Below are 23,866 nucleotides of genomic sequence, written 5' to 3' on the forward strand. Positions count from 1 at the left end.
CCTTGGGAGATCTTACACTGCCTATTCTGAATGAGAAAACTAATAAGCTAATATTAGGACGTGTGAAGTCGTCATTCATCACATAGCGATCCTTTCACAAGACAACTGTGTTGCATAGAAACTGGGTGCGAAAGTCACATTATGACAACTTTTGTGCCTCAAAGACGGTCAGGTAAATCAGCCCCATGCTGTCACTGAACTTCACTGCCACAATCTCTGTACTCTATGAAAAGGTGCTTAACATCCGTGAAAATATAGAACTGTTTTGCCATAGGTGAAAACGGGGGCTACACTTTCTGATGGCGTTGCCCACACGAACAAAACGAGCTTGTATTCCATTTAGGAAGAGGTATGTCCTGAATTTCCTACACGCAAATCACTTGTCGTAGGATTAATCTTATTGAAATGAATGTGATTATGTGGTTGAGTTGAAGACGACTCAAATGGAAGATGTTCTTGGTACATTTGTCCTGTAGTATCGTGCAGTAACATTTCTGATTATCTGTGTCCGATGAACTGAAATGAAGTCCAAAGATGCTTATGCCATGAAAAAAATGTGTTGTTTTTTTTCCTTTAAGGTGCCACAAGACTCTCTTTTCTTTTCCTTTTCGCTGCAATATATTAACAAGGCTACTCCTCTGGATATTGTTGATTATGTTAGTACCTGCTTTCTTTGAAAAATCACTCTCACTGTGCATCTTAAACAATACTCCCCGGTTGTAATTTCACAGTGAACATTCATAATATGGTAATGGAATCCACTTACTAATGATCTGAAGGGAGGGGGGGAACATCACAAATATCTATATTCTTTAGCTCCAAAGGCACTTCCAGACTGTTGCTATTTTAAGTGGGGATTTGATCACATTAAAGTTGATTTGCAGTTCTTTCACAAACTTACTTCCCCCCCCCCCAAAAAAAACTGACTTTTTGCAATAAGGAAAGCGATGGAGAAGTGCACTGAAAGTGTGGGATAACAACTGCTTGGCGCAACATCATCTAACCTCCTCACAAACAAATCAGGATGAATACGTAATAAATCACAAAAGTCACCTAAACTCCCTGCAAACAAATTGGGATGAACGCTCAACAAACAGGTCATTTGGAAGCAAACCAATATTCCAGCTGTGTCATTCTCCCCGTGTAGCTTGGTCTCCCAGTGATATCTTTATATTATAAAAGAAACAAAAGAGGAGAGATTCCACTAGCTTCAGAAACGTCTCTGGTCATCTTGCCCCAAATAGTAATTTTCTTGGCACGCTTGGGGAAATGTTTTTGCTCCCGTTACAACAGTGACCCCTTATCAGATGCAGCCGAAAGGTGACATACATCCTTCTTAGGTGTTCACCAGCCAAGGAAGTGGAGACACAAAATCCACAACATCTTGGTCTGAGAGATGCTTCTGTTGTTGGATAGCAAGAAAGGTTCAGCTCTTACACCAGAGTGCCATTCTTACTGTCATACTTCAGTGTAGCCCGGGGGAAGTTGAGGGTGGCATATTCTGTAGTGTTCTGGGATTGGAAGGTCTTCACCTCTTCAGCTGAGCACTCCCGTATTTTGCTGAAGACCTGGATGTCTGCGTAATGCACGCTGCTGTCGTCGCGCTTCATGCTCTTCGGCTTGCTCACGGTGGCATAGACTGGGAACTCAGACACGTCGTCATAAACGGGCCCAACATCCATTCCCTTCAGAGAGAGAAAGGGGAAGAGATTGAGGAAGGCAAATCTCTCTGAAGCAAGCTCAGCCCAATCAATGTTGGTGCATCAGGGAGGAAACCCATATGGCACCCCTGCTGCATTATATTCACTCCATATTTTTAATGTTAGTTTATAAGGGAAGGACCACAGGTCAGTGATGTGGCACCTGCTTTACATCAGAAGGTCTTAGGGCCAACCCACAGCATCTACAGGTAGGACTGGAAGAGGCTCACAGTCTGGAACCCTAGTGAACACTCCCAGTCAGTAAATGCAATACAGTCGTACCTTGGAAGTTGAACAAAATCCCTTCCAGAAGTCCATTTGACTTCCAAAACATTTGGAAACCAAAGTGTGGCTTCTGATTGGCTGCAGGAAGCTCCTGCAGCCATTTGGAATCCGCGGAAGCCCAGTTGGACGTTCGGTTTCCAAAAATAGTTTGAAAACAGAACACTCAGTTCCGGGTTTTCGATTGTTTGGGAGCCAATTAGTTTGGGAGCCAAGGCATTTGAGATCCAAGGTACGACTGTACTGGGCTAGGCAGACCAATGGCCTGACTCAGTTTATGGTAGCTTCCTATTCCTGTTTTAATGTTTTAAAGGGGTTTTATTGTGTAGTTTAATTATGCATGCTCATATTTTAATGTTATGTGCAATGGGCTTTTATACAAGAGAGAACAGCTCAGAAACCATTTTGGGCTTTAAACAATATATAATATAATAAATAATTACATAGGGCACAATCCATTGGAAAATTCTTCTGCTCGAGCCCCACTGAACATAGGGGCTACCTTATACTGAGTCAGAACATTGGTCCATCTAGCTCAGTACAGTCAACACTGACTGACAGCAGCTTCCCTGGATGTCAGACAGGGATAGTCTCAGCTTTCCTTAGAGACACTGGGTATCGAACCTGGGACCTTCTGCATGCAAAGCATGTGTTCTGTCACTGGGCTAGAAGAGAGCTGCTTGTGCTCCATTGATCAGAAAAGTCTGTCTTACTAGCACCAGGCAGAGTCTTACTAACACCAGAGCAAACACTTTTATTATTCCAGATTAATTACTCCAGAATATACATCAACCCATGGTTATGCATTCACAATTATTGATGACTTCAGAACTGCAGTTAAACATACAACAGGATCATAGAAGTTGGAAGGGACCCCAAGGGTCTTCTTGTCCAAACTCCTGCAATGCAGGAATCTCAGATAAAGCATCCATGAGATGTGGCCATCCACCCCCTGTGTAAAACCTCCAAGGAAGGATGAATGCACCAAAGTAGATGCATTGTGTGTGTATGGTTAAAAATGGCCTGAATTGAGCACACTCACAAATTGACTAGGCTCATGAAGCTGCACTCACAGCCCTGCAACTCATACGCCTGTTTGGCCTCTTGTGTGTATGAATTAGGGCCAAGAACGGAGTTATAAGGCTGATCCAATAGGCACTACTTCAACTCAAAGTAACATGGCACTGAAGCAGCAACATACTTTAGGAGCTTTTGTAATTGGTAGCAAAGTCTTTTGCAATTGGTAGCAAAGTCTTTTCAGGGGCAGTTTTACCTTCTTGCTCTCTGGGTGCTGCTGGGTGCTTGACTTAATGATTCTTGTACCTGCGGAAGAAACAGCTGATATTTAGAGAAGCAACATAGCTCATACTAAACAATGATAGGAGAAGCTAAATTAGAACACGATGACTCCAGCAGAATCCTATTAATGTAAAAGTTTGTTTTTTAAACAACAAGTTGCTGGACCCCATGAGTTTACAAACACCTCCAAAAATATGTAGGCACTGTGACATAGCTGTCAACTTACAGATTTGAAAATAAGGGACCAGCAGCTTCGAAAATAAGGAATCAGCAGCTAAAATAAGGGATTTTAGTCAACCAGCAACCAAACAAAGCCTCAAGCGGTGGTTCCCACAGCGCAGCAACCCGGCAAAGGGGATGCAGCAAGGAAAACCACTCTCACCTCTCTGCTGGGAAGCGCTGAGCAAAGGCGAGTCCCCAGGCAACGCGACCGATTTGATCGGCACAAGGCATGCAAGCTCCACCCCCCAGTCGTTCTTAGGCTCCTTATTAGGTGAGCAACACAGCCAAGCAACACAGTTGGAGCCTCCCTCCTCCCCGGCTAGCAGGGAGGGAGGGAGAGTAGCTGCTTCCTTTGAAACCTGGGAAATTTAAGGGACATCATCAATAAGGGACAGCAGCGGGACACAGCGCTGGGATAAGGGACTTTCCCGCCAAATAAGGGATGGTTGACAGCTATGCACTGTGAGGTTTTCAGTAGGCTTCTGGAAATAGAATTATTCCATCCACTCAGGCACCAGGACGTTCTTCCTCAACATGTGTTCTGAAACAGCATCATCTCACAAATACAAATCCTTAATTGTTTCTGAGGGAGGAATGAGACCCCAGCCCCACTATAATTACTGCAACCAAAACAAGCTCAGCAGAACAGTAAGATTCTGCCGGTAAAACACATGAAAATTAAGAGCAGGGGTGCAAAACAGTGTTGTTTGTATTGTCCGCCTCAGACTGTGGGCGTTCAAGTCAGAGCACCTGAGTCTCTTGTGTGTGAAAGTCAATAGGCCCTCAGCTATTATTCAGTTATTTGAACACCAAAGAGATCCTGCCTTCATTATGAGCCCCCCTTCACTGCGACCTTTGCTAATTTTTAACCCAGAGTGAACACATGACCTTCTCCCATGAGAAAGCCCAGATCCGTTCCTCTGGCAGAAAGCTTCCCACGAAGCACTGGGGTACAGCCGACCACAGTGGTTAGTGGCCATAGCAACATCTAGCAGAAGGAATGTAACAGTGGAGTTTTCCTTTCAAGTCCTCCAAGAAACCTAGGAACATTCTGTTTATTCCTCTCTGCTAACTTTGCTGTTTGTCAAGCGATGTGTTTTGCTAGGCCAGGGCCGCACTGGACAGCCAGGTAGCAATTCTGTTTATTGTTCTTGGCTCCCACTTGCTTTTAGGAAGGATGTTTTCAGCTCTAAGCCCAAAGTCTGAATTTGGATGTTTCTTTGTCTCCATGTTGATATACGCCGGGTGCACACATAACATTCTAGTTCTGAAAACACCCTGTTTCCAACTGCCCTTACAGTATTACCCAATCCTGATCCTATTTTCTGTTGTTGTTTCTTACCCACCCTTCACCATAAGGTCTCAGAATGGTTTACTGCAATTTTAAATTCAATATTACAGACCCTCCAAGTGTCACTATTATCCAGGGACAGTCCAGGATTTACAGAAGCCATCCAGGTTTCTGACTTGATCCCAGAACTTCCCACTTTTCCTTAAGACATCTCTATTTTCATCGGAGAAATGTTGGAGGATATAGAGCTATGCAACCCGCCAGGCCAAGCAGATAAATAACTATACAACCTTTAGAGGACACCAGTATAGGGAAGGTTTTTTAAATAAAAAAAAAAGTTTAATGTTTTATTATGTTTTCATATATGTTGGAAGCTGCCCAGAGTGACTGGGGAACCCAGTCAGATGGGCAAGATGTAATAAAATTATTATTACTATGGAATAGGACGTCCCTATTTTCCTCAGAGAAATGTTGGAGGGTATGATATTAAAAACAGTTTAGAACAAATTACAGTCACAGGAATAGGGTATATATATTTATGATCAGTGTGTCTTCAGCAGAAACTACATTTCATAACACCTACACACCGCTCGATTGTGAGGGGGAAAACCTCAAAGGGGTTTACAAAAAAGACAAAACAATTAAAACGAACGCTAAACATTTTAGCTTCTTAACATTGCAGCTGCTGCACTGTACTCTGGACTGCCAATAATCTATTTTGGGGCCATTCTGTTTTAGTAGCATATCATTAACACACACACACAAAGGCATTCTCCCTGCTTCATGTGGTTCTTGGATCAAATGGAGGGCAACCTATTGTACATTAATGCAGCACATAACAGTGTAGAGCAGTGTAGCCCAGGAACATGTGGCCCTGCATATATTTTTTGACGTTCCCAGGCAGTTGTCCCGTTGATCGCTAACAGAATCCCTTGAAACCAATAGGACCTGCTTCAAAGTGAACCTGTTTAGAACTGTGGTGTGACTAGCTGAGTATTGCAGGGTTGTAGGCAGGAGACGAGAGGGTGAAACACCCGGGATGGAGCTTAAAAAATCTGGTAAAGAAGCCACGTTCCAGGTCATTCCAGGTCTTGCTTATAAAAATATTTGCAGAGGATTATTTACCTGGCTTTTCTTTTTTCCGCTTAAACGGCGAAGGGCAGTTCCTGAAATAAAAGAGACAGAGTTACATGAAATTCAGAGGGTATTTAATCCTCTAATGGCGCACTGATCAGTACTTGATAAAGGTGTATTGATCCACAGCCTGCCACAAAATGCTGCAGAGCGGAATACTTCAATTTTCTGGTTCTCACCCTCATCTGTCAGTCAGTATTCCATGCCCACTGAGCATGCTCAGTCTTCGCCAGGTTTGTGAAAAGTGCTGGGACGAAAAGAAAACTGCTCAGAAACAGAGCTTTAAAACCCAGTCCTATGCCTAGAAAAGCACCATGAAAGGAAGTCTGGATGAGCCCTGACTGGGGATTTGAGCCCTCGTCTCCCAGGTTTCAGTCTGATGCTCCAACCATTACACTACCCTGCCTCTCATTGGCTGTAACACGACTGGTGCTCTAGATTTCAGTATTGCCACCAGCAGAGGGGAGAGATACCACTGTGTTATATGGATAGCCAAAGAATGGAAAAATACCAGGAGGGGTTGGGGGACAGAGAGAAAGGAGGCGCGGCTGTGGGGAGCCTGTTGCTAAGATACCCGCCTAAAAACTCATTTTTCCATGGAAAGGGTTGGAAATGCCGAGAGCTCCTGGGCAGGGAGCCACAGCTGGCAGCTCTGTGACCTTCTTCAGAAACAAACACCCAGCTCTCGTAACATGCCTCCCTTCCTCCAGCCAGAAGCCATGCGGCAGCACGCAGACCGAATGCATTGTACAGTCAGCAAGCACGCACTGGCTGGCTTATGGAAAGAGAAGAGAATGGGCCCTGTTCAGTACAGGCCACCCCACCCGTCCTCTTCCCAAAGCTGGACATTGTCCTTTGCTCCCAGTGAGGACGCCTGCTCTCTTTCCCATGAATAAGAAAGTTGTTTCGCAGCTGTATTCTGCTTCCATGTGATCCAGTACTTGTTTGCCCTTTCTGTGCTTTTATGGAGCCTAAAACTAATGTTGAACTGGAGCATTTTGTTTTCTGGCAGAGGTTCTTTCCCCAGGGTGGAGTTAGTGATTAGATCAGCCACATGTTTTGGAATGCATCTCCCATAAGCCCTAGCCAGGGTGATTTTGCTGGCTGATGGGAGTTGTAGTCCACTAGCACAGTTAAAATAAGTCGTGATCCCATAAGGCATGGTAAAAGTTTGTTTCACATAATGGTTTGTTGCAAAAAAACCAAACAAAAATAAACCATGGTTACTCTGCGTGGCTGCGTCCAAACAAGCCATACTTTAGCCAAACAAATCAGGGCATAGCGTCATGTCTGAAGCGTACCAGCTCATTTACATGAGTAGAGCTGCCATACGTCCGGATTTTCCTGGACATTACCAGGATTTCAAAGGAGGAATTGACGTCCAGGGGAAATTTCTTGGATCTTAAGCAGCAATATATCTAAAACAATGAAATATGGCAACCCTAACCTGAGAGTAAGCTGCACCAAACTCAGTGGGATTTGCTTCTGAATAAATATGCATAGTATTCCACTTTGAGAGTGGTATCCATTGGGTGGTGTCCATTGGGTGGTGGTATCCATTGGGACTGGTAGTATCCATTGGGTGGTATCCATTGGGACTGGTAGAGCGAAAGGCAGAGAGGCCAATATAGGCAGAGCCAGAACCAATGGCAGGCAGAGCCAACTAATTCAACTTTTGCCCCCATCCTCTTCCCTGCAGACATCTACAGCGACAGCACTGGAACTCAGGGGGAAGAAACTGACTGGCAGTGACTCCCTGCTAGACAAGTAGGCAGGCGAGGGCTGGCTGAGGATGGACTGAGGTTGGTGGGGCAGTACCCCATTCATTCACCCGAAAGGACTGCACTACAGATAAAATCCATTCTGCCTCATTTTCCAAAGTGTTTTCCTTCCCTGCTGCAAGTCCAGAGACTTATGCAGTGGCGTAGTGTGGGTTATCAGCACCCGGGGCAAGGCAAGTAATTTGCGCCCCCTAACCCATGGATTTGCACCCCCTAACATGTGGATTTCCCTAACCCCCAGATGTTGCGCCCGGTGCGGCCGGCCCCCTCTGCACCCCCCACGCTACGCCACTGGACTTATGCCAGGGGTCGGCAAACTTTTTCAGCAGGGGGCCGGTCCATTGTCCCTCAGACCTTGCGGGGGGCTGGACTATATTTTGGAAAAGAAAAGAAAAAAGAACAAATTCCTATGCCCCACAAATAACCCAGAGATGCATTTTAAATAAAAGGGCACATTCTACTAAGACACTGATTCCCAGACCATCCGCGGGCTGGATTTAGAGGGCTATTGGGCTGGATCCGGCCCCCAGGCCTTAGTTTGCCTACCCATGACTTACGCTATCTTCTTGTAATGTAAAGAGCAGGTGGAGCATCATGAAAGACCCACAACTCTACTGGCCATCTTTCCACTCCGGCACCAACTTGTTCATTTCCCTGTTCTGCCAAGGCCTGGGCAGTGCAATTAAAATAGCTCTGCTTTAAATATAATCATTGGCATCCTAAGCCTGTTTCCTAAGAAATACAAGGCCCCTGTATCATTTTTCAGAGCTGCTTTTCTCTTGTATTGGCTGGCAGAGCGGAGGGGTGTTTTAACAAGCTGCCCCGCAGGCGATGGCTATTCTGAGGCTGTCTGCGGGCTAATCCCCGGCTCGTCCGTCCAAAGGCATCTCCGAGCTTCTGGTGGATCAGACAGAATTAGAATGGACAAGGATGGGAGAGAAGTCTACAGCAGTGAGGCTGCTCCCTCTCTCTCTAAACCAAATACAAGATGTTCCTGAAAAATCTTGCCCTTTGAGGCTTAAGCCCCAACCCTCACAAACCACTTTTTCCCACAGCTACCCAGAACTACTTGATCACAGTTGTCCATGTAATGGTAACCTGCAGGTTGGATTACAGCAATGTGCTCTATGTGGGACTACCCCTGAGGCTGGCCCAGGGGATGCCACTGGTTTAAAACCAAGCAGCTAGGCTGCTTGTTGGGACAAACTTCTACCAGCAAATATAGTACCACCTTGTCTATTGGCTACCAACCTGCTATGGGGGCTAAGCTCAAGGTTTAGGTACAGTGGACGCTCAGTTCGAACGTGACCCGTGCGGGAGGCACGTTCACAACCTGCAGCGCCGTGTCTGCGCACACGCGGGGTGCGATTTGGTGCGCATGCGCGAGTGCCGAAACCCAGAAGTAACCCATTCTGGTACTTCCAGGTTTGGCGCGGTGCGCAACCTGAAAACACACAACCTGAAGCTTCTGTAACCTAAGATATGACTGTCCTAACATGTAAGGCCGTGTACAGTTTGGGGTCAGGTTATTTGAGAAGCTGTCTTAACCCTTACCTACCCAGTAGTGATAGGTCATTGCATTCTGCAGAAGAGATTATCCCCCAAAAAATATCAGAGGACCACTCAGTACTATATTTCTAGAAAAAGAGGTGCTGGAACTCATCATGAATACCTTCCTTGTTCTCTTATACATTAATGGCAATGGTGTCCACCTGACACTTGCCAGAACTGAGTCCCAGCCAGTTCTGGCTGGGGAAAAACCTGCCCTGGGCCCACTACACAGCAACTCAGGTTGGGACTGCCCCTGTTTTGTGGAACAGCATCTCTTAAGATACGACCGGCGCCTGCTATCAGTCCTTTTCAGAAATAAACGGAAGACGTGTTTGTTTCAATACGTTTTTTCCAGTTGGGTGAATTGGTCTCTGGCCTCAGGTGTTTATTCTGTGCTGTTTCTAAACCTGTATTACATTGTGCTTTCTCTACTTTTGTTTTTTAAAAAAATGCTTAAGGTATTTTTATTGTATGTTTGCAAATCACCATGAGCCTCATGGGAAATGCAATTCATAAACAAAATAGACAGAAAAGCGATTACAACCTCCAGCTGATTCCACTATGCAAACATGGTGCAAAGTTCCTTTTGTACGATCAACAGCATTTCTCCATCTCTTGCGCTAAATTTCCATGCCGCACTCTTGCTACTCCAGGGCCTTGTCAAAAAATATTAATATTCTGCAACTCAGCTGGGGGTGGGGCTTAGATTCAGCCCCTCTTTCCTCCATCTAGCTGCTTATTAAGTGGGATTGTAATCTCCACTGGTTGCTTGTATCTCATAATTTTACATGTCCTGGAATGCAATTTTCCTTCTTCATGGGATTTTGACAAATAGAGAGATAAATTTAGGTCCTATGGAAATCAATGGGACAGGTTAATAATGGCATAAATGAAGTCCTGTTGTTTCAATACAAACTAAGTGCAACCGACTGCTTGCTTGGATTTAGCTCACTGTTATTTCAAATCACCAGCTCAATTAATTATGATACCACTTCAGTCCATTAGAAGTTTTTGAATCAATTAATCTAACTGATCAAATGCACACTGCAGCCCTAATGGCAAAAGATGCTGAAGTACTCTGAGCACTCTAAAATGCTACATAAATGATAAGTATAATTATTACTCCTACTGCATTATCTGTAGAAGAGTGGCACTGTTAAGCAGAAATTGTTTCAGCCAGCTTGCCTTGTACTGCTCAGTTAAAGATGTGGGAAACTCACATTCTGATTAATTTCTTGTTTGTCATTTAGTCGTGTCCGACTCTTCGTGACCCCATGGACACACCAGGCACTCCTGTCTTCCAATGCCTCCCGCAGTTTGGTCAAAACTCATATTAGTAGCTCTGATTAATTTACACTTACTTATAAACACACACACACAAGCATCCTTTTCTCCTTCAGGCTAGCTCTGCCACTCTTTGTGCAATTCAGAAAACCAGCAAAATGGGGGCTTTGATCAGGGGTGGGGAGGTGGGAAGTGAGAGCACAGCTAGCAACCTGTTTGCAAAATATTTCCTCCCGCTGAGTAAAACACCCTGCTCAGGTAGGACAAAAGAGCAGTGAAGAAGACCCCTTTGTGCTGGCAAGACACAAAGCCTTGGAGTCCCACTTGACTCCACCAGAAGCACTTCAAAGTGGCAGCAACTCAGTCAAATGGGGCTTTTGAAGCAGGGCCGGATTTAGACGAAGAGAGCCCTAGGCTACTCCACTTATGAGGCCCCTCCCCACCCCCACCCTCACAACTAGAAGAAAATGGAAGAGTGTTATAAACAAATTTGAGTGAATCATAGAATCAGAGTTGGAAGAGAGCACAAGGGCCATCGAGTCCAACCCCCTGCCAAGCAGGAAACACCATCAGAGCACTCCTGACATATGGTTGTCAAGCCTCTGCTTAAAGACCTCCAAAGAAGGAGACTCCACCACACTCCTTGGCAGCAAATTCCACTGTCGAACAGCTCTTACTGTCAGGAAGTTCTTCCTAATGTTTAGGTGGAATCTTCTTTCTTGTAATTTGGATCCATTGCTCTGTGTCCGCTTCTCTGGAGCAGCAGAAAACAACCTTTCTCCCTCCTCTATGTGACATCCTTTTATATATTTGAACATGGCTATCATATCACCCCTTAACCTCCTCTTGTGAAGACAAGGATGATGACGGGTATTTAAAATTCTACAATTTCTCCTCTAAAGGACATAAGATATTATTGTTAAATACCATGGTGATTTTAAAAAATGCATAACATTAACACTGAAAAACTTTTGCAATAACCGAACTTTGTAAACCTTTTGTGGGAGGGCAGGCCTGGAGCTAGTTCCCATGTCTCGTTCCTCTCTAAGGAATCAAGTTCAGCCTTCATGGCATTTAACCATGGCTCAGCATCCTCTGAGGTTAAACTTTGACCCTCTTGGAAGCTTGAAGGTTCCCAAACCTTCTCTGAGTTACTAACAACATCTGTATCTGCTATGGCTGTTTTAGCAAACTCTTCAGCATACCTTTTGGGTGGTTTACCCTTTGTCACCCTTTCAGATCTGCGTACTATACACCAGTCTTCCATGCTAGGCTTCTCCTCTTTAGGAGAATGCTGGGCAGGCCACAGGCCTGGGCAGGCTGGGCCGTCCTCTTATATACCTTCTGGGATTGACAAGGCATCTGACCCTCACCTGAATCTCATAGCTCTCCTGTAGCTGCCTCTGATTAGTTATCATTTAACTCTTGGGGGAAATAATTAGCATCACACGTGATGTGCATGGAAGTTGCCGAACCAATTAACCAACTAGAAGGATTACTGTTAATAGCACCAGTTTTCCTATAACTTGATATTCCTGGATAGTTTTGATGAACTGCAAAAGCATTTTTAGTTTGTTTTCTGTTGCCACCGTGGAACTTTTCTTTATTAGTGCCACTTTGTTTTGTATGACTCATTGCAAATGAAGGAAAACAACTTTTCTGCTTGTATATGTTGATAATATAATTTTGGTTACTGAGGACAAACAAGGTTATACAAAAACAAGATTAGGTGCAGGCCTGGCTAGGACATAGGCATCCTGACTGTGACAAAGATGACCTGTGTGCTTGCTTGTTTGATTAACAGCTGTTGGGAACTTCAAGGTCCCTGCTCTCCCTTCTTATGGTCTTTGTACTGGACCTGGAGACTCCAATAGAGAGCATTCCATGTCAAGAAGGAGGGTAAGTGGGCACTCTATCAAATGTCAGGGCAGGAGTTACACTGAGCAGGGCCTTTTCACTGATGGTGCCCATTGTATGCCTCGCTCTTCCCAGACCTGCTCTCTTTTGGTCTGTATTTTGGAGCTTTATAATTTAGGAAGACTTTGGAAGAACTGGTTGACAAGTCTTATCAGTTGCTGACGTATGAGCGGATTTTATTTGCTGCTATTCTGGGCTTCTGGTGCACCAGGGTTTACACCAGCGTAATAGAGTTGGCCAGGATGCCAGAAGGGATACAATTTACAAGCTTTCTCCCTTATCTGCACAGCAGGGGGTGTTCAGTCAACAGTGCAAAGGCTGAGCTGAAGCATTCCCTGCTGGTTACCTGCTTTCAGCAATAGGGGTCACTGTTTGGTAGTAGCCAATTGGTTAGCTATCAGATTATAGAGCTCCCTATTGGTGGCTCTCAGGTAATTCACAAAATACAGAGTCCATTCATAAAACACAGTGTTCATTCATAAAGCAGTAACATAAATCTTCATTGCTACACATTGGGTGTACATTTCAACGGTTGAATGTACAAGTTTATGGCCATGCTATAGTGTAGTGTTTATGCGACTGTGAATAAAAGGTGGCTGGGCCCTTGCATGAAGTCTTGGATTTGCAAATTTGGGAGAGGGGAGACTGACCGATGGGGAGTGGGAGGGCTGGCGAGGCTCCCTAGATTTAGAGGCTCTAGGCTTCAGCCTACTTAGTCTCCCCAAAACTGCCGGATTTATGTATAGGCTAAGGGCCCACCCACACTTTCAAAACATGGGTCCAATAAGTTGTGCGTTTGTGTGCTTCTGCTGCGTTCCCCAGTAAAGTCGCCTGTTTATTGCTGAATTGGAACAAACGTAAATCCACAGAAAACCCAATTGACATTTGCTCTGATTCAGCGATTGAATATCGGATTTTACTGGGGAAAGTGGTGGGGCCAAAAGACCCACCCACTCCACACAAAAGAAACAAAAACTTCTCTGACCTGAAATCACTTTCAAGGGAGAAATGAAAGTGTGGCAAGAGCTCCAGGGAACACTTAGTTCCAAGATTCCCACCAAAGTATATTTCTGTTGAAAGATTTCAGGCAGAAAGAGCCACAGGAGCCAATGTGGGCTGGAGTCTGCAAAATCATTTGGGAGGGGGGGATACCTTGCAATTTAGGAGCAATTTTTAAAAAGTAAGTTTCTAGTCCTCATTGCTTATGGAGCTAGAGGGGGAAACTCGAAGGCATGATTCTGCTTAAACTGCTCTCTAAGAGAGACATTTGTTCCTTTTTTATAGTGTTCTGGTCCACACATTCAAAAACTGTAAAACAACCGACAATCACATTACTTGGTTTTAGAAAGGCATCTGCACCATAGGTTGAAAGCACTCTTATACCACTTTAAGTGTCCTGCTTCCTCCAAAGAATTCTGGGAACTGTAGTTTATTAAGGCTCTCCTAACTTTTAAGTACCGTATTTTTCGTCCCATAGGACGCTCCGTCCCATAGGACGCACCTAGTTTTTTGGGCTCCTGCAGGGCTCCCCAGGCTGCGGATATCTGCCCGGCACGAGGGGTGCTCTGCTTTAGGGCGCCCCGGGCGGCAGGCTGCTATACCTGCGCCGGGTGGCAGGTGCGCACCGACCCCTCTCGCTCTCCAAGCTTCAGCGAAAGCCTGTATTCACCCCATAGGACGCACACAGATTTCCCCTTCATTTTTGGAGGGGGAAAAGTGCGTCCTATAGTGCAAAAAATATGGTACCTAGTAGATATGTTTAAAACAAAGCTAAAACAAACCAGATACTCATGACAAAAGCCCATTTATCCAGCTGTGTTGCCATTCATAAAGTACACAATCAAACTTTTGATGGAGATGCTCAGCAGGAATCTGAAATGTATTCTCAAGCCTAGCAGATCAGGCCAAAATATCTGAATCCCAGCTGCTGGGAATCCCAAGTGAGGATTCAGGTCCAGCTTGTAGGCTTCCATTTTGAGCATCTGCTTGGCCACTGTGAGAACAAGATGCTGAGCTGTGATGAACCTTTGGTCTGACCCAGCAGGCTAAGCTCATTTTAGGTTCTATTCGGAACCATCTGAACAGAAAACGTTGTCCTTAACCTCAGGAACAGGGCTGGGAACCTGTAGCTTTCCAAATACTGTTGGACTCCCAAGTCTCAACATCCCTGACCGTTGGCTATATTGGCTGGGGCTGATGGGAAACAAAGCACCATTCACAGTGTTATGTACTGAAGTTCTCACCCTGGGCCAGCAGGGGGGATACTGTGGATAGTTTTCACTCAGGTCCACATATGCAAATAAGGCATCAAAAGTGACGTTCAGTGATTGGATAGTTACAGAAAATGGTTACTGTTGCGTTCTAGTGGAGCTCTATATAAGCAGGCTGGCTGAACCCTTCAGTTCAGTTCTGTTCTGGCCTGTGAATAAACAAGAGCTGTTCGAAGAATCGCTGTGTCATCTGATATGTTTCCACAACTTAACACACAGAGGTTCCCCAGCCTTGCCCAAGGGGGATTCCCAGATTGCTAGCAGCCCTGTATAGGGTAGCTTTCTAAGGTGTAATGTTTTATTACATTTTTATATATGTTGGAAGCTGCCCAGAGTGGCTGGGGCAAACCAGCCAGATGGGTGGAGTACAAATAATATTTTATTATTATTATTATTATTATTATTATTATTTGCTCTGCAGTTATCCACCATGTGCTTTTGCTGACCCACCCATCACCATTTCATTTCCCACTTGCAGTCAAGAGAAGCCCTTTCTCTTTGTGATGTTGATCTCCACATTCAAGGATAGGAGACGTGAATCTGATCTGGATTTTTCCCCTTTTAATTTCCCCCTGTTGCCCCAAACTGGCTTTGAAAAGCCCTGCACAGAGGACACAGCTACACCATACATTTAAAGCTCATATGGCTTCTGCCAAATCATCCTGGGAACTGTAGCTTAACACCCACACCCACGAAGCAATGATTCCCCAGCATGCTGAACAAATCATGGTTCCCAGGATTCTTTGGGAGAAGCCATCTCCTTTAAATTTGTGGCGGGGATGGCTCTACAAGCGTCTGTGAGAAGTTGGACTCCTCACAGCAGAGGCTCAGGGAGCCAGTGTGGTGTAGCGGTTAAGAGCGATAGACTCATAATCTGGTGAACCGGGTTCGCTTCCCCGCTCCTCCACCTGCAGCTGCTGGGTGACCTTGGGCCAGTCACACTTCTCTGAAGTCTCTCAGCCCCACTCACCTCACAGAGTGTTTGTTGTGGGGGAGGAAGGGAAAGGAGAATGTTAGCTGCTTTGAGACTCCTTTGGGTAGTGATAAAGCAGGATATCAAATCCAAACTCTTCTTCTTCTTCTTCTTCTTCACATTTCATAGGTGCCCGCAGACCAGTGGTTTGGTAGTAATAAAATTCTGAAAGGCTCCCTGTTTGCTTGTATGTGTGCTTGTCTTGAAAATAACACTGGGAGTTGCATGTGTCAGACCAGATATCCCAGGTGAGAACATTGTGTGTGTGTGATTTTTTTTAGAAATTAAGGACCAAGTTGAGAATCCGCCAACAAATCTAGACAACTTTTCACCAGGAAATAACCCTGCAGTTCTCTCTCCACTAGATGATGCTATTTCTCTGTTCGACCACAAACCATTAGCGTCACAGCAAAACCGAAAATCAGGACTTCTGTTTCACAGTGAGCCTTCTCTCCTCTTGCTCAAAGCAGTCTTTCAGACAGCGGCCACACCGCAGGCTGGGCTCTCCCCACCCACACTCCCAATGTAGGAGATCCTTCCACCTGCCATAAAAGGAATACACTTCTTTCTGCTGCTGCTTCTATTACTGTATTTACTAGTATCAAATGCTCAAATTACGTTGCGAAAATTGAGGTGTGCATTAGATCCAATGGCACATTTACATTCGCCAGCAAATACTTTTTTTTTGTTTCAAGGTTCTGAAAATTGAGGTGTGCATTAGATTTGATGGCGCATTAGACTCAAGTAAGCAAGGTATATAGGCGGCAAAATAAATGGGGAATCCTAGGGAGATTCCTCCCAGAATGGAAGGACTATAGCTCAGTAGAACATCATCTGCTTTGCATGTCAAAGGTCCTAGTTTCAATCCCCAGTGGCATGTCCAGGTAGGGCTGGGAGAGACCCCCTGCTTGAAGCCCTGGAGAGCTGCTGCCAGTCAGTGTAGACAATACTGAATTAGATGGACCAAAAGGCAGCTTCATATGTTGCTAGATCACATCAAACTACTCTCATTTGGGACTCAACATTTTCCTTTTTTTAAAGGGAAATTTCCTTATTCCGAATAGGATTCCTCGCAAGAAAAGGGAAAAGTTGACAGCTATGGACTGCAAATGTAGGCTGAAGGAATTTTTGGCACCCTGAGCTTAGGTTCTCAAATGCCCAAATAGTGGTTAAGGTAAAGGTAAAGGGACCCCTGACCATTAGGTCCAGTCCTGACCGACTCTGGGGTTGTGGCGCTCATCTCGCTTTATTGGTCGAGGGAGCTGGCGTACAGCTTCCAGGTCATGTGGCCAGCATGGTTAAGCAGCTTCTGGCGACCAGAGCAGCGCACGGAAACGCCATTTACCTTCCTGCCGGAGCGGTACCTATTAATCTACTGGCACTTTGACATGCTTTCGAACTGCTAGGTGTGCAGGAGCAGGGACCGAGCAGCGGGAGCTCACCCCGTTGCAGGGATTCGAACTGCCAACCTTCTGACCGGCAAGTCCTAGGCTCTGTGGTTTAACCCATAGCGCCACCTGCGTCCCCATAAATAGTGGTTGGAACCCCCTAAAAGAGAATGGCTGAGTGACAACTAGGATGTTCCTGGTTCGAAAGTCGCCCAAAGTCAGTGGCATTAGGCACAGCACTCTTTCCTAGCCTCACCACCTCATCTGCAATATACAGAAAAGAATGGATTTCTTTTCAATAATTAAATTGTTTTCTGGTTGTTGTTCCATACTTTCTCCAAGGAGTCCCCAGTGCAGATTAATGCACTGGGTTCTCAAGTGGCTGTCAATACAACAAGGAGTGCCAACTGACCCCCCACCCCGGTCAGCTCTTATGTTTTTAACTGTTGCCTGATATATAGAATCCAAAGAGCAAAGTTTTTTTCTCAGCAATGGAGATAGTAAACAAAACTGCCTATTAAAGGCAAGACAAAACTGCTGCTAAGGGAACAGGAGCGGCAACAGGTGGGAAAAGTTGGCAGCCTACTAGCCCTCCTCTGAGTGGTTAATCTCTAAAAGGGGCGGTGCCAGCACTCCAGCCTGCCCATCAAACATACACATTGACCTCCTATGATCTAGTACAGGGATGGGGAACCTGCAGCCGTCCATCAGCCGCATCAGCTAGCAGGGCCAATGGCTGGGGATGATGGGAGTTGTAGTCCACCAACATCTGGAGAATCACAGGTTCCCGCCCACCCCCCAGCCAACCTGGTATGCATGGGCTAGTGGCAGCTCTCATTGGGACAGGCAGCACACCCTGTACGTGCTCAGCAAATAAGTCTCAGGGTTTTGACAATGAATTAGCTTCTGTGTAGGGCTGAGCCCCATTGACACCTGTCTCCAGTGGCGTAGCGGGGGTTAGGGTTAGGGGGCGCAAATCCACGGGTTAGGGGGCGCAAATTACTTGCCTTGCCCCGGGTGCTGACAACCCACGCTACGCCACTGCCTGTCTCCAGTTAAGCTCTGCCTCCTTTGGAGAAGTGGAAGCCGCTCCAGGAGGATCTCTCTGTATCTTGCCTGCAAAAGCGTTTAAGGCAGATCAGGAGACGGGCAGGCTCCTCCTGTGGATGTGAAACCTGGAACGCTTCCATCCTTCCCCTAGTCGATACCAGGTGCTGCCCGGGTGGCTCTGCTCTCAGCCACGGGGCTGAGGAGGATGGTGGTGGCACCAGCTCGAAGAACCAGCCAAGCTCTCCAGACCCGGCAGGGAAACACCACCTCTCCCTCTCTTTAACACGACACAGCTGGCAAAGCTGGTCTTCTTCGTAGCCCTGGGCTGCCCCCAAGAAGCGCTCCCTCCCTCTTTGCCCAGCTCCCAAGCAGCAAGCCGGCCCCAGCTAACTCACCAGCCGCAGCAGCAGCACTGGTTGCCCATTTCGCTCTCTGGAGGGAGAAATCGTGCTTTTCTGCGGAGGAGAACCTCACTGGAGCACAGGGCGCCCGCATTTCCTGGTTCCCTGTTCAGCCCCTGGCAGATCCAATCCAAGGGAGTGTCTGGATCATGGACGTGTCAGGTTTCTCCCTCCATCAAGGAAGGCAAAGCTGTGTGTGCCATCTACTGGACAGAAGATCTCCCGAAGGCAGCGTCTGCTGCTGTCCCTACTCTTCTCCCAGCTGGTCTGCTTCTCCCCCTTGACTCTCTGCCTTGCTGGCTTTGGAGTGTGTGGCAGCTTGAGTTATAGAAGTTAGATGCACAAGGGCTTTTGGGCTCCTCACATCCGCTCGGAGCATTGTGCCCAGGACATTCAGCTCTCCGCCACCGCAAGAGCTGAAACGGGTGAGGAATCTGGCAGGCGCACGCAGAAGGAATCATATCCATATGGACGGGTGCACAGATTTTGATTTTGAAAAATATTTCCAAACTTCCAGTGGGGTGAGGAGCCGACTTGCCCGTGGTTGCAGGCTTGTCTCATGCAACATTTTGCTCCAAAACAATACCCACCTGAAGATCATGAGCCTGACTCACTGGCCGGACATCAGTGGCAGACTTTAGGCTTTAAAATTTCAGCAGTAAAATTGGTGCAACACCAAAATTCAGAGCCCCCACTTCTCGCTTTCTGTTGTACGGTGCGGAGTGTGGGTGAACCAGTCACGCTCCCCTAAATTTCCTCTGCCAACAACCTCCCTTCTTTCCCACCACACCATGATATGATGATGAGTGTGTGGCTAATTTATAGGAGGGGGGGCTAGTGTGTATTCTTTACTTTTATGTTCCTGAGAGGCCTCCTGAGCCCTCCGAAGCTGCAAAAGAGACAGCAGTTCTACAGGTGGCCTTTGCCATCCCTGAACATGCTATCTGCAGCTTTTGGGCAAGGGAATTCCAAAAACTAGACTCAGGAAGTTTTGAAACAAAAACAGGGTATACGTAGCTCTCTCTGCTCTTCTCTATCACCAGTCACCTTGCATCTGCAGGAGACAGCAAGGGATAAAGGAAGAGGAGATATTCTGCTCATTGAGATCCCCAGCAGAACTGGGGTTAGGTGGAAAGCCTGTGGCCAAGAAGCAGACCATAGCCGAGTGAGAGAGCTCATGCTTGGCATATAGAAGGGCCCAAGGTCAACCTCCATTTGAAAAGATCAGGTGACAGGTGATGGGAATCATAAGAGCCCTACAGGATCAGTCCAAAGGCCTGGCTCCTCCAGTATCCTGTTTTCACAGTCACCAACCAGATGCTGATTGTGGAAAGTGTGAATGATAATAATAATAATAACAACAACTATTATTTATACCCTGCCCAGAGCGCTAACACCAATAAAATCACAGTAAAAACATATTGGGGGGGACCAATTTAAAATACAGGTTAAAATATAATTTGAAATGCAGCCTCATTTTAAAAGTAGCCGATAAATCAAGACCATAAGGAGAGGGAAACATAAGGGTCAGACTAAGTCCAAACCAGAGGCGAGGCGGAACAGCTCCATCTTGCAGGCCCTGCGGAAAGATGTCAAGTCCCGCAGGGCCCTAGTCTCTTGTGACAGAGCGTTCCATCAAGTTGGGGCCAGTACTGAAAAGGCCCTGGCCCTAGTTGAGACCAATCTAACCACCTTGTGACCTGGGAGCTCCAAAATCTTGTCATTTGTGGACATCCGCGGGGCATACCAGGAGAGGCAGTAACACTTGCTTTAGCGCATCATCATCTAACCCCCCCCCAAACAAATGAATGCTCATTAAATAGCCAACATTGTCTAATCTGTCTGTGAACCAATCAGAATAAATCTTCAATAAGCAGCTCATCTAGAAGCATCCAGAGTGTCTGATCGTTTTAGTGGCTTCCACGACTATATTCACAGTGCAAACATGTACCGTACAGTAGCCCTGAACAAACCCCCTCCCCAGAAACACTAGGCCTTTGCTAATACGAGCACAGTCCCTGAATCTGTTTTGTTTTCCAAACTGTCTATTGAGTTTTCTTAGCCCTGTGCTGAGACCCAAAAATAACACAAACTCTGGGTTTGCACGCATGCTCCTTTAAGCCCCTCTCTGGACATGTGCTCAGTTTGCTCAGGGTTTTTTTTTAGCTCCTCTGGGGAAACAGAGAAGCATCAAAAACACCACCCCTGCCAGCCAATCTTTGGCTGCCAGTCCACATTCCCTTTTCATAACGTGTCTGCGGGCACAAAAGGGAGTCTGGGTCTCAGCGCCCAGGCTTAACAATGCAATGCGGGGCAGTGGGGTGGGGGGTGGGGATGGATTATGCTTTGCTGGCAAAAATCTGGGCCTGTAATTCCCTGCAGTAGATGGGCCAAAACCAAGACCCACTTTTCTGGGGCCTAAAATGTAGGGGTGGACAAACCAGAATGTTATTATTCCAATCTTAAATCCAGCTCTCCATATTTCTGCAGCAATTTGCAATTTGTTTTTTAAAAAATCCTCATGAAAATTCAGCAGCATTTTAGTGCAATTTTCTGCCACTAAGCGTATTTTTGTAGTTTCTTGTTTAGTAATATGCACATTTTGCATGCTATTTTGTGACTAATATATACATTTTTAAGGTGCATCCCTCCCCCTCCCCCATTATATGCATTTTTATGCACTGTTTGGTTGGATAGCTGTGTTGCAAAATACAGAGAACTGCAGATATGTTCACTATGCATTCAGACACCTTTTGAGATATCGTAGCCAAATTTGCATGAAGATTCATTTGCTTTCCCTGATACCTTCTCCTCTCTCCATCTTTTGCAGTCGCCCCTTCTGCTGAAATATAGAAAACTACCGTAAGTTTTCTTGGGCAGGGATCTGTGTGTTTTTTTTACATCACACAAAACATGTGATGATTTGGGATCACAAGGGGCCAAAAAAACACACCTTTTTGTATATGCAGTAGGTCTCTGTCCCCAGCAGCCTAGAGCCCCACACTCAGCATGAAAAGAAAGGGGTTTTTTAGCCACTAAGAAGCCTTCTCACCTTTAGTGCTGGTTGGAGTCAGTCAGAGTGAAAAGAGAAGAGTCAGCCACTGAGGACTGGCTGCTAGGGTCACTCTGGAAAAGGCGCAAGAGGAAAACACCAAGGGGGAGTTGTTTAGTATGCTCCAAACCTTAGCATTTAGACACAATGAACACACAAGGTACCTCCATTTCAAGAGACTGGTGTGCAAGTTCTGTTCCATACAAAGGAACTTCAAGGAAAACACAAATTAAGATAGAAGAAAAAGAAGATCAGCACTGGCCATGCATCCCTATTTGCGTGATAAGACCCAGAAACCTACCCCTAAATAAATTCAAACTTGTCTCAAATTTTAGTTTCGTTTTTTGGCAGAATTTAGGCCACAACTTTATTGATTACAGAAAGTGACTGGTTGCATAGGCTCTGGTTCAACTAGCTCCCTGCCATGCAGGTAGCGCTGACCCAGGGTTCCAGCATAGGTCAGCCAAGGATGAACACCTGGATAAGCGGAAAGCCGGGAACAGGTTATCTCCACCACCCAAATGTCCCCCTGGACTCAGGCACGAGCACAACCCCCTCTCAGGGGTTGACCAAACCACTGAGTCCCTGGATTCCTTTAACGGAATACCCTTCACATAGGGATGGCAAGAGCGTTCTCCCATCCCTATCACCTGAACCAGAGCCTATCCGCAACCTTACAAGTTGTGATGCGGCAGGCGAAACCCAAATGGCAACAGCCAATCAGCCAAGTGGGGAAAATTCCTGCCGTGCCCCTGTCCCAACGACAGACGACACATGACGGCATAGCAAGGTCAAGCGCAAAGCCCTAAAAGTAGGGAGAGGTGGGCGGGTGCTCTGAATGCACACACCAAAAGAGGAAGCTCTGGGTCACGTGCATGGGTATAAATCGGTCCCTCAAACCGCTTGGACTGCATCCCATTGGCCAGATTGCACCCAGCTACAAGGGACCTACCAATCGGGTGTTGTGGCTGACCATTTGTACCCACCCACAACACAGGGTGTCGGTTTCCAGGTCTCACCGCAATACGTGCCCTCTTTAAGGGAGGACCCAATTTATCATTATTGCGTCATTATAAGATTGCATAATCTTAGAATGCTGCATAATTTTAGGAGGGTGTGACTGAGAGTGGCCATGGCTGTGACTACTAAGAAGGGACTCTGCACTTCTGAATTTGCACTGCTGACGTCATGCCATAAAATGCTGGTGCTCTGTAAGCAGTCATTATAACATTCTACATAATAACTCGGAAGTATCGCTCAGTTCAGTGAGACCTACTCCCTGATAAGCGGGTACAGGACTGCAGTATAAACCCTGTTAACTTATCAAGCTTCTTATATTCATGTTCCTGCTGTTTCACATCAACACGAAGGGCCTACTCCCAGTGTGTACCCTGAGGTCACCTGTACTGCAAATTACCTGCGTATGGCCCTCGGTTAACAATCAGCTGCCTCCAAGGTGTGTTGTGGAAGTAAAAGTCAATAGAGCTGGTAAGCTTGTTTGCGCAGGAGAAATGTTTTAGTCATGAGGAACAGTAAGCATTACAAACTTCAGTTCTCTCCCCCCCCCCCTGTTTATTTTTATGAGCTTTCAGAATGGCATGCTTCACTGGATAAAGCACACATGTGCCTCCTTTCAGTTGTGGTTTTATTAATGCCTTATTCTCATGGCACACAAAAAAGCAAACATATGAGTTCAGTAGCCAACACACCCAGCTGGAACAGCCAGTTAATGCACCATTAGAAAAGGGGATATGAATTTCCAAGAAAAGGGGTGCCAATTTGCATATGGTAACTTAGAGGCAGTCCATACCTCATCTTAATGTGGACTGTGAACCCCTCGCGCCTCTTTTAATTCTCCCTCGTTTGTGCAGTGTTTTCCTCCAGCTACTAATGTCCCACACTTTCTCTTCCCTAAATCCCTGTGATTTGAAAATCCAAAATAGCTATATTGATTGCATAGGGAATCTCTGGATTTAGGGAAGAGAAAGTCTGGGACAGCAGGAGTTAGAAGAGAATGCTGCATGAATGGGGGGAGAATTAAAGGATGCGCAAGGGGTTCACAATCCACATCAAGTTGAGGTATGGACGGGCCCTTGCTTCTACAGTATTCCTAAAACTCAGGAATAATTACTGTGCTGCCATTGAAATAGGAACACAATTCATCTCACCATAGCGGGAAGAGGTTGAGGTGGCTTGTGTGCTTGCCCAATCTGCCAACATATGCCTCATAATTTGGGGCATGGTGGGAGCTCACACGCATGAAGGGGGCTG

General features: G+C 46.0%; 1 protein-coding gene across 1 annotated transcript; it reads right to left on the reverse strand.

The window, feature by feature from the left end:
* Positions 1-336: 336 nt before the first annotated feature.
* Positions 337-19,229, reverse strand: LOC309357692 (uncharacterized protein C11orf52 homolog). The gene is made up of 4 exons (XM_081890080.1): positions 18,538-19,229; positions 5,920-5,960; positions 3,256-3,305; positions 337-1,685 (listed from the first exon to the last, which is right to left on the reverse strand). Exons 1-4 carry the CDS (start codon positions 18,564-18,566, stop codon positions 1,434-1,436), a joined length of 372 nt encoding a protein of 123 aa, XP_081746206.1. The 5' UTR covers positions 18,567-19,229; the 3' UTR covers positions 337-1,433.
* Between the last annotated feature and the right edge of the window lie 4,637 nt (positions 19,230-23,866).

The sequence above is a fragment of the Podarcis melisellensis genome, assembly GCF_964234715.1.
Source record: "Podarcis melisellensis genome assembly, chromosome: 15".
Taxonomy (NCBI): domain Eukaryota; kingdom Metazoa; phylum Chordata; class Lepidosauria; order Squamata; family Lacertidae; genus Podarcis; species Podarcis melisellensis.

What these genes read in the sequence shown, in the direction of transcription:
- LOC309357692 (XM_081890080.1), bottom strand. Translation starts at nt 18,566, where the DNA reads ATGGGCAACCAGTGCTGCTGCTGCGGCTG. An exon ending in GCGGAAAAAAGAAAAGCCAG is followed by an intron (nt 3,306 to 5,919) that starts GTAAATAATCCT and finishes TTTCTTCCGCAG; the next exon opens with GTACAAGAATCATTAAGTCA. An exon ending in AGCACCCAGAGAGCAAGAAG is followed by an intron (nt 1,686 to 3,255) that starts GTAAAACTGCCC and finishes CTCTCTCTGAAG; the next exon opens with GGAATGGATGTTGGGCCCGT.